At 50.5% G+C, this 13,898-nt stretch overlaps 1 protein-coding gene and 1 pseudogene across 1 annotated transcript; one reads left to right on the top strand and one right to left on the bottom strand.

The window, feature by feature from the left end:
- Nucleotides 1-1,174: 1,174 nt before the first annotated feature.
- Nucleotides 1,175-7,368, top strand: LOC135372306 (piggyBac transposable element-derived protein 2-like; annotated as a pseudogene).
- Nucleotides 7,369-9,313: 1,945 nt separating this feature from the next.
- Nucleotides 9,314-12,292, bottom strand: LOC135372307 (uncharacterized). The gene is made up of 3 exons (XM_064605952.1): nucleotides 12,122-12,292; nucleotides 10,465-12,057; nucleotides 9,314-10,339 (listed from the first exon to the last, which is right to left on the bottom strand). Exons 1-3 carry the CDS (start codon nucleotides 12,290-12,292, stop codon nucleotides 9,314-9,316), a joined length of 2,790 nt encoding a protein of 929 aa, XP_064462022.1.
- Between the last annotated feature and the right edge of the window lie 1,606 nt (nucleotides 12,293-13,898).

A 13,898-nucleotide genomic window follows, 5' to 3' on the forward strand; every position in this document is an offset into this window, starting at 1 on the left:
GATTTGTATTTCGTCCTTTGGTTCAACAACAGACACAATCGCCCGATCGCTCTGTCTCTCTCTCCCCAGAGAGGAGCGATCAAGATGCCGTTGTCCAACTCTCTTCCTGCGCCAGTAAAACAACAACACCCTCTCCGGCACTTCTGGATCAAGCGCGCGGACAGCGCACTCTATTATGTCCTCTAATTCTTGCACCGTTGATATGCGGCCTGTGTACAGGTACCCTTCGCCTTCAGGTACCCCCACAGGAAAAAGTCACAAGGCGAACCAGTACACCACTGATCACCCTATCGAGTATTGTGCTTTACGGTGCAAGACACCACAATTCGCTGAATGCTCACGTTTATTTCAAAAGCAGATCCAAGTACCAAAGTTCCACCAAACACTCTCCGAGCCTAGTATTCGCTTCGATGAATGCATTGAGTGTGAAGTCCAGTTTTTCGATGTTGTAAACAAGCAGGCTGTGCAGGAGCATCGTGGCAAGTGCTGCATGGATACAGCTGCCTCAAGAGGCCGATGCAGTGCATGCAATACCGAATTTGATCTGTCAGCTTCCTTTCCTTCCACATGACCGATGCTTTTCCTGAGACTTTCACTGCAAGGCTGTTGGGCCTGGTGAAGCGTAGGCTTTATGTGGTGTGCTTTATCCCGAACAGCTTTGAGAACGTGTGGAAAAATCTTGGGCTGTGCCTCGTGTACTGTACACTTTTCTGAGAGTATTTCATGCTGGAAAAGATATGCTGCTCATCCTGCCTACAAGGGTTCGTGAACTTGTACCACATAGCTGTCCAACGTTTCGAATTTGACTAGCTCGAAACAACTTACCAAGATAGTCATATGTGATAGTTGGCAGCGGCACATCATACCTAAACGCAGCATGTAGACTGATAGAACAACTGCAGAAACCACTTACTTTGCACAGAACAAAGCCTGTTCTCATTCCTCTTAGTGATCGTGTAAGTGCTTCTTTCACTGATAACTCCTTCTACCTCCTCTTGCGTATTAGGAATTGCATGCCACGAGGACTGACGTCCATTCCTACCCCACTTATAACACCATGTTATGAAAAAAAGAACACGATTGTATTAGAGCTTTGTTCTCTTTACTTCTTCTTTACTTTGCCTTTGACTTCCGGAACGAAAATAGGCCTACATATGACATGTGGAGATAAGACATGTGGTGCGTGGATGTGGGGTATACGGACAATGAGTTCTTCTTCACAATGCAGAACAAGAGGTCTGCTTTTTAGGCTTAGTCCATTTATTGTGATCTAGGTATCATTGGGAATCTTTTTTGTGTGTGTGTGTGTTTTGTTTTCTCACCACAGAGTAGCAGTGGGTGGTGTGTTGCTATTTCTGTAAGCAATGTAAAAGACAAGGTGACAAAACTCATGCGCTAATGTTCCTAAAGACATCTGAGCCCGGAGTTTTCCTTTAATTTTGTGGGTTCGATGAACATTTGTTGTCTCATACGAGGGTTGTTCAAGTCAAACCGGAACATTTAATTTTTCGCAAAAGTAAAATTAAAGTAAGTAAGCGAGTTAGTTAAGTAAGCGAGAAATTAGTTTTATTTTTCAACGTAGTCTTCAGCTGCACTAATTCATTTGTCCTAGCGTTTCACGGGGGCTTGGATGCCAGCGGCGTAGAAATCCTTACCGGCGCGTAGCAGCCATGATCGGACCGCATTCTTGACCTCGTCGTCGCAGGTGAAGTGGCGGCTCCCAAGGAACGCCTTCAGTGGCCCGAAGAGATGGAAATCGCTGGGGGCGAGGTCTGGACTGTAAGAGGGATGCGGCAGCAACTCACAACCAAGTTCCTGTAAAGTGCCTGTCGTGAGATGCGCGGTATGCGGGCGTGCATTGTCCTACAGGAGGACTCCTTTGGTGATGAATCCCGGCCCTTTTTGCTTCAGCGCCTTATGCACATCTCTGAGAACCTGGCAGTAATATGCACTATTGATGGTGGTACCTATGGGCAGAAAATCAACATCAACAACAACAGCCTTGTCCCAGAAAACCGTGGTCATTACCTAACTCGCAGATCGGGTGCTTCGGAACTTCGTGGTAGCTGGCGAGCCCGGATGCTTCCACTGTTTTTATGCGTTTTTAGACTCAGGAGTGATATGGTGCACCCACGTTTTATCGCACGTGATGGTCCGATCAAGGAACGGCTGTCCTTCAGCGTCGAAACGGTACCTTAGCTCTTGGGAGATTTCCAGTCTTTGCTGCCGGTCAAACACGGAGGGCTGCCTTGGGACCCAACGGGCACTAACTTTCCGAAACTGGAGTACCCGTATTCACCAACCGACTTAAACCATCAGTAGTAAGAGGGCTGCTCGTAGGAGACCGGGGTCCTCGACGTTCCATTGACCCCTGGGCCCTGTGCCGTTGACCCCTGAGACCTTCGCGTATTTTTTCCCGCTTATCGGGTGGCGGTGCGTGTGCGGAGGGTTGTCGCGCGGTTATAACATACATAGACATACAAAGAGGAGTCATACACAAAAAGTACAAGTGAAAATATATTTATCAATGCCAATAGTGTTGCCAATTGTGATGCCAATCAGGTGAAGCAGAAAAACCAAGCCGAAAAACCTTCATCACCTGAAACAGAAGAAATGAAACACAAGACAGTACATATAAAGAATATACATAATTTATTCACTATTGATATATCCAGTTCTCAGAAAACATGAAATCGACATTCATCGCATTGCTTACCAATTGTTCACTTACGGAGCCCCGCACCAACGACCTGAAAGATGACTTATTATTATATGAAACTACATTCGCATTTAATAGTACATACAATACTGCGGCCACACTGGATAATCTGAAAAAGACACATTTTAATATCAACAATCGTACTTCCATTATAGCAACAATAATCTGAAAGAGAATCTCATATTCTACTTTCAATAATATATACATTGCGGCGGCGGCGGTGGACCCCAATAATCTCAAAGAAAATTTCAGACCACGGAACACGAACGACAAGAACGACACGAACACAAGAGGAAATAAAATCTATAACATTACATTTAATCAAAGAAGATATTCTTAATCAAAACAACATAGGAGAATAATCTATCATTTTAACTATCATAAAATCATCCTCGTGACTTAATCTAATCGAACTCTATACAATTTTCATTCTAAGAAACACTGCAAACCTTACTTTGTTTTATGAATCCAACACAGAAAATAGATATGTTAAAATTGAACTTCACCGCATAGCACTCTCCTAGCCAACAACCAGCTCTAATGATATCTGCCCTGATTTCTTGAAGACGGGAGGCGTACGCCTGTTTTGTGACAGTTATGAACCTTTCGAGTGCAATAGGGAATCTATATTGGAGCTTTAATTACAAGTTCTGATAGGTGTATGTAATTAATTGTGAACAGCAGAGGCCTTGGAAGACCACAGAACACGAACGACAAGAACGACACGAACACAAGAGGAAATAAAATCTATACCACTACAAAGAAGATAGATCCTTGTGACATAATCTAATCGAACACTATACAATTTTCATTCTAAGAGACACTACAAACCTTACTTTGTTTTATAAATCCAACACCCAGGCACCATACAGTATGAGAGGATCTCGGTTTTTCTTCAAAGCCCGGAGACATTAACTCTCTGTCTGTGCGACCAAAGCACTGCGCATGCTTTATCGCTCACAGGGTTGGGGGCTATATTCCTTTTCCTTCCTCAAGCAAACAGGGGCCTCTCGAGGCCAGATAAGATAGTACAAAGGCGATATATTTTATTGTGCAGCGCAAATAGATGCTGATGTTATTCGTGGGGATCACTATCTTTTCACATCCTTTCCTTGAAACGGAAGTCTTTCGTCAAAGTGGATGACATAGTCGGCTAAGTTTGTACAGAGGCAATATTTTTTATTGAACATGTAGAGAAAGTCCAAATTACTAAATGATAGCAACTATACTCAATCAAAAATGAGAAACCAATTTAATTACGTGAATTTTTGTAATATCTTGCAACAGAAAGTTCTATATAGATGAACCACACAGAATCAAATATGAAACACAACTCAGAAATATGAGGCATTCCGAACTCGTAGAATATTTTTACTGATGTCAATCACTAGATGGCGCCGACTTATGAAAACCCCCTATTAGGGGGTTTTCTTAAGTCGGCGCCATGTAGTTAAGGCGAGCCAACTACGCTCTGGCAGCGCGCGTCCGCCATATTTTGGGCAAGGATGGAAGCGCTTCCCGCGCGCGGACAGTATAGCTCTGTTCGAACCGCGCGTCTGGGGTGATCTTTTGTCGTCCGCGCCTGGGACTTGGTCTGCTTTCACATCGAAGCATCGCTCTTTTCATGAGTGGATCATCTATCTGCATTTGTAATGGCAGTCTGTTGTTGCGTGCCTTTCTACAGCCATCGTGGCGTGAGAGACGCCGAAGGAAACAAGGCGTGTGCACAAACAGTTTGGCGGCTAAAGTTCACATGGTACATGGCTTTCCAAGTAACTATCGTCAGTAGCGTTCTGTTGCCATTCTTAATGGACGAACTATAAATACCTCGCAGGAGAAAGCATAGAGCATATAGTAGGAAGCATCGGCGAAAGTATGCAACACAGTAAGGTCCCACATTCAAAATACACGACTGGTCTTGAAATGTGCATAAGAAACACAATACAGCATGAAAAAAATATGCTGTACCGCATCTGAAAGTCACGGCGTCGGGAACTTGGCGCCCCCATCGCCCGGCAGCAGCCGCAGTAGCCCCCTCCTGCACTTATGGTTGGGTCGCCGCAGGAGGGAGACCCCCACGTATAGCTGTGCGTGGCTTTCCCGTGTCTGGAGAAAAGGGGATCCTGGTGGTTGAGTGGACCCAGAGGTTGTTTTGGACCCTTCGGGGCCCCTCTGGGAAAGCAATACACCATTTGGCCCGTGCTTCCCATAGACGGGTGGTCCTGGAAGGCCCGGCCGGGACTATTCAGCTAGTCGCCATCCTCCTTTTCATAACTTTTTTTCTTTCTTGCCCGTTCCTCTCTGCCTTCTCTGTTTTCACCTTCTTTGGCGGCAAGGGTCAACCTTGGGCAGTCCTTTCTCTCTTTAAGAAGCTGCACATGGGTATAGTGCGGATGGACGTGTTAACGCGCGGAGCACGTTCCCGTGGTTGGGGTCGGTGGTGGCCGACATGCCACCTGCACTGAATTCAAAAAACATGATCGGGGCCCCAAGAGGCACCGCACGAGGCACATCAACAGCACCCACTTCAATTTTTCGCCTTCGAACCTTGGTATGCAAAGTTTCTTGTTCTGCATGCAGAGGATGGAACAAGGCCACTGTCTAAGATATAGATCTCCTTTCCTGATAGCAAAGGAACTAGAAAAGACCATTGGGAAAACATACAATGCTAAAAAGTTGCCAACAGGAGACTTACAAATCGAAATCAGCAACAGAGAGCAAAGCTCCGCACTCCTTTCTCTCAGAAGAATTGGTGACGTGGGAGTCAGTGTTACAACACACCGGGACTCTGAATATTTTGAAAGGGGTGATATCTGAGGAACAACTCCTTGACTGTTCTGACACTGAGATCCAGGAACCCTTTGTTGCCCAAGGCTACTTATTGTGGATGTTTTCTAAATTCGTTTTTCGGAGAGACAATCAGCACAGGAACCCCAAAATCCTAGCAGCCACAACCGTGGATGTCTAAGCTTTCTTCCTCCCGCGTGGGATGTCGCTACTTGGCCGCGCGCCAAGCCGCCCGGGTGTTTTAAACACGGCTTCCCACGGCTGCGCGCCAAAACCGGTAGCGTTTCATATTTTGCATTATTACTTGCGTTAGGCTGTAATCTGTAACTTCTAAATGCAATGCCCTTTTTTTAGAATGATCGAAGATACCTAGTGTAAAATATCACCTTTGTGCGACCAAATCTTGTGGGGTATTGCACGAGTTGTGTTCCGCATACACGTTTGTGGCACCCAGGTATTGCACGTTCGCCGCCTTCTCAGCGGGGGCCAAGGTCGCCGTGCTTGAAAGCCCGTTCCATGTTCTCGACGTGAAATCATTCGCTAAAATAGTAGGTTTTGCATTTACAGACGGAAACCTCTAACAGATGAAGACATTCAGGCCTTGATATTCGACTGCCCAAGTGGTAGTGAGGATGAGAATTTGGAGAGTTCCGACAGCGGTGGTGAGTACACCAGGCTACCTCAAGCTTCTTCTGGTGACAGTGAAGGCGACAGCTCAGAGGATTCAGATGTAGAGGTGACGTCGACAACAAAGAAAAGAAACGGAGAATCTGGCACTGGGTGAAAAAGGACATTCCTATAAACCGAGGTCAAGAAGTCAGCGTACTGAGGCCACGACCTGGTTTAGAAAGTGCGAAGTCTCCACTAGGCATGTTCTTGAAATTTGTCGACTATGATCTCTTAGAATATCTCACCTTTGAAACCAACAGGTACAGAGTACAGCAAAACCGGATACGGGTACTTCCAGTTTCGCTTTTGGACATGCGCAAATTCCTCGCCATTGTACTCTACATGTCCGTTGTGCATCTCCCGTCAAGAAGAATGTACTGGTCAGCAAATACGCGCCAAGAAGACGTTGCAAGATGCATGAGCAGGAACAGATTTGAAGACATACTCTCTTTATTCCATGCGAGCGACAATGATAAAGAAGTGCCCAGGGGTAGCGACGGTTATGATCGCCTCTATAAGGTACGTCACGTGATCACTGCGCTGAACACTAATTTTTTGGCAAGCATCAGAAATTGAATCGTGTGTCTCGGTGGACGAATGATGATCCCGTTCAAGGGACGTCATTCGCTCAAGTGTACATGCGAAACAAACCCAGTAAGTGGGGATATAAAGCATGGGCTCTAGCAGGGCGCTCCGGTTATGTGTACAAGCTGTACCTTTTTGGCGACAACCTCGTGATGGACGCTCCAGATAGCCCAGAAGGCGTCGGTGATAGTGGGAAGATTGTGCTCCGGCTAACTAAGGACTGTCCGGCAGGGACTCAGGTCTTCTTTGACAACTTTTTTGCTTCAGTGGAACTCTTCGAAGAAATGAAGGCTAGAAATTTTGGAGCAACAGGAACGCTGAGAGAAGGAAGGTCCGGTAACTGTCCATTGAAATCGGAGAGGGTGCTGAAAAAAGAAGGTAGAGGTGCAATGGACTATCGCACAGAGAGAACATCTGGTGTTGTCCTACTGCACCCGGTCCTACTGCAAAAAATGTGCCGTTTATTTGTGCGTGGATGAAGGCGAACTGAACTGCTTCGAAAAATTTCATCGCGCATAGTTTTATCGCACTGTAAGCGGGCCGCTCCGTTCCTGGTTGCAACATATGTGGCACCAATAAAAAACACATTTCTAGCAATTTTACACCAACTTTTTTTTCGTTTCTTGTTTCTGTGGGCCTGATGCCTAGAAAAATATATGCAACGCGTCGAAAGTGTCGTCCCACTTCCCATGGGCAACAAAGGGATGAGGGTGTAATAGCAGCCATGCGAATGGTCATGCGTCGCGATGGTAGGGAAATCCCAACCAAGCATGTGGTCCTTTCTTTCCAACTACACAGACTTCCTTCCAGCGTAAAGGCAGGATATATCGAAAACCCACATATCCATATATCCAAAAACCATATATCCAAACCCACGACGCTGCTTCAAATGCCAGCGCTTTGGGCACGGATCGCAGGCTTGCCGTGGGAAGACCACTTGCCCAAAGTGCGCCGGCACCGAGCAAGACCATGTTGTTGAAGCCTGTCAAAAGGAACTCCACTGTGCAAACTGCAAAGGCAACCACCCCGCCTACTCTCGATCCTGCCCTCGATGGAAGGAAGAAAAGGACATACTTAGAATAAAAATAACACAAGACATTTCGTACAAAGGTGGGAAAACACAGTATGAATTTGGGAAACAAAGGCGGTTACGCCGCAGTGGCGCGCAGGGGAGTGGTGCCACTGACAAAATCCGTAGAGACTCAGACTTCTGAGCCTGTACCCCACACTCCCCAAACAAACGAGAAGCCAGTGGAGCGTTCTCCTCCAGTGGCTCCGGCTGCTTCTCTAGGCAGTCACCAACAAGCCGCGACGTCCTCGAAGGAGGTTGTCGGTGCCCCTATTACGTAATGAGTCAGACCGACCGAAGCTCCAGGTGACCAACACCAACAAGCTTTAATTCACAAGTGCCCCGAATCCCAACCCGAGCCAGGAGCCGCGCGCTAATCGCAATCGCATGCACCTAGTCGCCCATCGTCCTCCTTTAAGTTATGCAACATCATCCCGCGCCGGGACTTGGGGCGCGTCAACTTCGAGGCGACAAAGCCTTTGGACGGGTCGGACGATTGATGACCCGTTGGCCAGACGCAGCGAGCACGCCCGTACGACGCCGTCTCGCCCTCGTATGACGCTTGACACGCGAGCCAACTTCCAAAACGATGGACGGAGATGGTCTTCTTGCACTTGCACGACGTCGCCTTCCCTCAGTTGCGTCTCGGACACTGCTGGTGAGGAGGTTGCGTGCGCTGACCGCAGCTGAAGGAGGTATTCGCGCGTCCAGCGCTTCCAGAACTGCTTCCTTGCCTGATGAATGACACGAAAACTGAGCCGCAGGTCGTTCTGGCGTGATGCATCGGCAGCGAATTCATCAGGCAAAGCCACTGCTCGTTTCCCCAACAGAAAGTGGGATGGGGTAAGTGGCTCAAGCTCCCCGGGATCAGCTCCAATATGCGTGAGTGGGCGGGAGTTGACGATGGCTTCTACTTCACAGAGTGTCGTAGTTAACTGCTCAAAGGTGAGGCGCTTTCTCCCAAGGCAGCGTCTTAGGGCTTCCTTTACAGTTCGTATGAGCCGTTCCCACCAGCCTCCCCACCAAGGAGCTCGCTCAACAATGAATCGCCAGGCGATGCGATGCTGGGTGGCAAAGTCTAGTACATCTCTTGCGCTAACCAGGAGAGGAGGGACGAGCATTTGCGAAAGGTGCGAGCGTCGTCGGAAAAGATGAGGGAGGGTACCCCACGCCTAGAGATGAACCGTCGGAAGGCAAGCAGGAAATCAGGCACGCTCATAGAGGACACAAGTTCGAGGTGGACGGCCCTTGTGACACCGCACGTGAAAAGGGCTACGTACGTCTTGGGAGAAGCCGACCTTGAGATAAAGAGCGGTCCCGCGAAATCTACGCCGACAACTGTGAACGGATTTGCCGGCGTTATACGCTCCCGAGGTAGAGGTGACACTGGGGCTGTCTCAGGTGCGCCCTTAGTCTGCGGCAGGTCAAGCATGAGCGAAGGACACGCCTTGTGGTTTGCTGTCGCGGACAACCCAAAATGTGCTTCAGACCTCGGCGATGGTGTCTTGCACGCCGGCGTGTAGCAAGCGCTGGTGGGCGTCGAGTATGATGAGCTCCGTGAATCGATGCTTAGGCGGTAGGAGGATGGGATGCTTGATCTGGTACGAATCTTGAAGTTGGTGAAGACGACCGCCGACGCGCAGTATTCCGGAGGCGTCGAGAAATGGCTGGAAAACACGTACCGACGAAGATGTCGCAGCAACGCTGCCGTGTCTGAGCGCCAAGATGTCGTCCCGAAAGGCTTTGGTTTGGACATGTGAGACCCATATGGTTTCGGCGTGTCGAAGCTCTTCGGACGTAAGTGGACCCGTTGTACACGGTTGGCGGGGCCTACTGTTGCGGACGAACCTAGCGCACCAAGCCGTAACTCGGAGAAGTCGAGAGAGGGTGCTGTAAGCTGAGAGGTCCATCCAGTTCTGCGTGGCCGACACTGGATGAACGACCACTTCGGTATCGGGAGCTTCCGGTGCAGCGCTCACCGTCGTGCAGGTGTCGTTGACATTTGGGTCTGGAATTGTAGGAGGGCTGATATCGCCTGCGGACAGCCAGGGAGGACCACTCCACCACAGCGGGCTGTTCCGTAGGCACCTGGCGGAGATGCCGCAGGTCACTAGGTCTGCGGGGTTGTCGCGTCCGTTGCAGTGCCGCCATTGTTCCGGTCGTGAAGACGATAAGATTTTTGCCACCATCGACTTGACAAAGGAGGGGCGAGTGTTCGTGTCGCACTGAATCCATTGGAGCGCGATGCTCGAATCCGTCCAGAAGTGAATGGGGGCAACCTTTAAGGCTTCTACCGTCGAGATATGGCGATAAAGACGCGTGGACAGCAGGCATGCCAGCAGTTCCAGACGCGGCAACGAGAGTTCTTTCAATGGAGCTAGACGGGCTCTCGCTAAAAGCAACCGCGTAGAAGTCGTGCCGTTATTGGGGCGGCTGCGAACGTATACTGTTGTGCCGTAGGCCTTGGGACTAGCGTCGGCGAAGCAATGCACATCAAGCAGGGCCTTGCTCTGCGGAAAGACGCTACGCGACAGGTGCAACGCATCGATGCCTGACAGTTCAGCCTTCCATTTCTCCCAGACCACAAGATCTTCCGTTGCAAACTCAGCGTCCCATGGCAACGACTTCGCCATACATTTTGAAACAGGAGCTTGACGGTTACGATGAAGGGTGCGAGATAGCCGAGCGGGTCATAGATGAGGGAGAATGTCTTGAGCACCGTACGTTTCGTAGGAGGATGGGACGCAGACAACGTGAGTGCTCGTTTGACCGAAAAGGTGAGACTATCTGTGTCCCGGTCCCACAACAAGCCCAGCACCTTGATCATTGCGTTGCCATCGGATGCGTTGTCGTAGGAAACCTCGTCCGACAGAAACCGCTCGCGAAGTGCGGATGAATTTGAAGTCCATTTCCGTATATCCATACCGGCTTCCTGGAGTATGTCAATGGTGTCGCCATACACTTGAAGGGCGTCTGGTTCTGACGTGCATCCCACAACCAAATCGTCGACGTAGAACCCTGTACAAAGCCGTGGAACAGTCATCGGGTATCGAGAGGCCACGGAAGCGAGATGATGCTGTAACGTTGCCGCCAGCAAGAAAGGGCTGGATGTGGCGCCGAAGGGGACCCTGGTCATGCGCCACTCCTCAATCTGCGGGCTCTCATGGGCGGCGACGTCCTGCACCCATAGGAAGCGGAGGAGATCTCTATCATCTGTTCGAATACTACTGATTTGTAGATACGCCTTTCTTATATCTGCCGTGAGGACGACGGTGCTGCAGCGAAACACTAGTAATAGATGTATGAGGTCGGCGTTCAGCTTGGGTCCTTTCATGAGGAGACTGTTTAGAGACGGTTGGCCGGGGCAGTGAGACGAGGCATCGAAGACGACGCGGAGCTTCGTTGTTACGGCGTCTTTCCGGATCACGGCGTGATGGGGCATGTAGTACACGTTGTCGGTTTCGATCGAAACATCAGCAACCCGTTCGGCATGACCCTCGTCAAAGTATTCCCGAATGACGGAATCGTAATTGAGAAGTAGCTGCGGGGAAGTACGAAAACGCCGAAACTGCGCGACCAGCCGCTGCGCCGCCGTTACCCGGTTGTTTGCTTCGGCTGGAAGTCCAGAGCCCTTAACCATAAGTGGAACCACATAGCGGCTATTACGCTTTTCTACTTGACTTGAGAAGCAAAGTGAGGCGACGGAGTCGTCGTCGCCGGCAACGTGGTCGGCAATACCGAGGGCGTCCAGACGCCACATCTCTGACGGGTCAATACTCTCGAAGTGATCCTGATCTTCGTGTGCGAGGAAGAAGACTGACACCAACGATGATATCGTTCCACGGACGGGACCCCCGACGTTCTGTACAATCCATCCGAAGATGGTTTCAACGGCTATGAGGTCGGTAGCGAGGCTTTCGACATTACCGGTGACTACCTTCCAATAGTAGTCTGCTCCCACCAACACTCCAATCTCTGCGGTGTGACATGTGTCGGCAAATGGCAGGCCGCGCTCTTGCATCACCCTGATTGTCTTGATGCCCAATGGAGGAACAACGATGTGGCAAAGGTCGTCGACGCCAAGAGCCGTTAAGTCGACAACGGAGTCGCTTTCGAAGAGGGATTCGAGGCGCACCGTGACCTGCTCGCAGCGGTAATGCTTGGGATGCGTCGCCGCAAATGAGAATACAGACAAACTCTCTTCACCCTCGACCTCGCACCTCAGCTGCTGCAAAAGGTCACGTCGAATGAACGTCTGCTGGCTTCCGGTGTCGAGGAGGATGCAAATTTGCCTTCTGCCCGCCGGGCCAGACGCCCACACTGTAGCAGTTTGCAGCCGAGCAATTCCCCCAGTATTCTGCAGACTTGAGGCTAGTGATGGCGTAGTTCGGCTGAGGGTTGCGGAGTCGAATTCTGCCTCCCCGAATGAGAAACGGGTGTCTCGCTGGTGCGCTGCGGGGCATCACGCCTCTGGATGTCGCACAGTACAGAAAGGTGCCGGCCGTGGCAATTGGCGCAGGACAACAGCGCTGCCGTTCTGCACAGTCTTGAAGGATGACCAGGTTTCCCGCATCGAAAACATCAGCCTGTTCGAGATATACGTAGCTTCTTGTCGGCGGGGGACAAATAGACTGTACAGGACTGAAGCGGGTGATCGGTGGACCCACACAATGGGCACGAGTCAGACGGTGGGCGAGAACTCGGACGTAGCTAATGATCCATTAGCCCCGGAGAACGCCCGCTCGTCGCTGCTAGGGCTGAGGCAGTCGCCGGGCTAGGGAGAATGCTTGGACTTCGGCTCGGACGCTGGGAGGCCTGACCAGTTGCACGAGTTAAGGCAACTTCTTCCCGCGTCTCGACTTGGACTTTGAGAAAGGAGATAAGAGCCTCGACGTTTTCCGTCGGCGTATCTACTGCGCCACCTCCTCCGCGGTCTCGACGTGAGGCATCGGTAGCATCGTCGCCGCCGCGTTCTCGACGTGAGGCATCGGTCGCATCTACCCTTCGTTGACGAAAGAGCACACAAAGATCCTCGGGAAGGCACCGCGTGATGACGCGTTCAAGGATAACGGCGTAGTGCTCCCTGGGAACGTCCAACGCCGCAGACGTGCGAAAGGAGACCTCGTCAAGTAGATGCCTTAACTGGGACACCTGTCCAGAACAAGTCACCGGACGAAGAGCTAGTAGCGCGTCGATGTGCTCGGACGTCAATAAACCTGGCCGGCCGTACCTGTGCTTGAGGGCCGCGGTGGCGGTGGGGTAATTGTCCCCATTGATGCGTATGCCTTCGATAGTGCGCCTCGCGTCGTCGACGAGGTAGGACGCTAGATACTTGAACTTCTCGACAGCGGCTAGCGCCTGGTTGGAATGAATTGACACGTCGAAATGCTCCCAAAATTGTTGCCATTCCTGAAGTTTGCCGGAGAACTTTGGGATCTGGAGTTTCGGAAGTGCGACAGACTTCGAGGCATCAGAGCGCTGCTGGACAACGGGCGCCGAAGTCGGGATGTGTCGCAGTGACCGACGTGCTCATGCGATGGCCTCTTCGAGGTTCTGTTCGTATTCCAATGCGCCGCTGAGTTCTGCGTCCAACTCGTCTTCTGGGGTTGCCTCCAAGATGGAGCGATCAAGGTAGTAAAGAGCTTGTCGTGTCGTGATGAGATATTCGAGGACAGCTTTGACGTCTTCGCCCGATGGATTGGGCTGAGCCAACAGGTCGGTCAGGCGAACCATGGTCCTTGTTAAGAAACCACGGGTTCCACCTCGGGTTCGTTTAAGGCGTTCCATGGCTGGCTGCTGGAGCTTTCGGAGTAATCTGGCTTCGATGTGGAGGGCGGGGGTTCCCGGGTTTCGGCACCAAATTGTATTACGTAATGAGTCAGACCGACCGAAGCTCCAGGTGACCAACACCAACAAGCTTTAATCCACGAGTGCCCCGAATCCCAACCCGAGCCAGGAGCCGCGCGCTAATCGCAATCGCATGCACCTAGTCGCCCATCGTCCTCCTTTAAGTTATGCAACAGTAGATAATGCACAGATATTAACTCATGACATAATTTGATCTCTTGT

Source organism: Ornithodoros turicata, unplaced genomic scaffold (genome assembly GCF_037126465.1).
Source record: "Ornithodoros turicata isolate Travis unplaced genomic scaffold, ASM3712646v1 Chromosome14, whole genome shotgun sequence".
In the NCBI taxonomy this organism is placed as follows: domain Eukaryota; kingdom Metazoa; phylum Arthropoda; class Arachnida; order Ixodida; family Argasidae; genus Ornithodoros; species Ornithodoros turicata.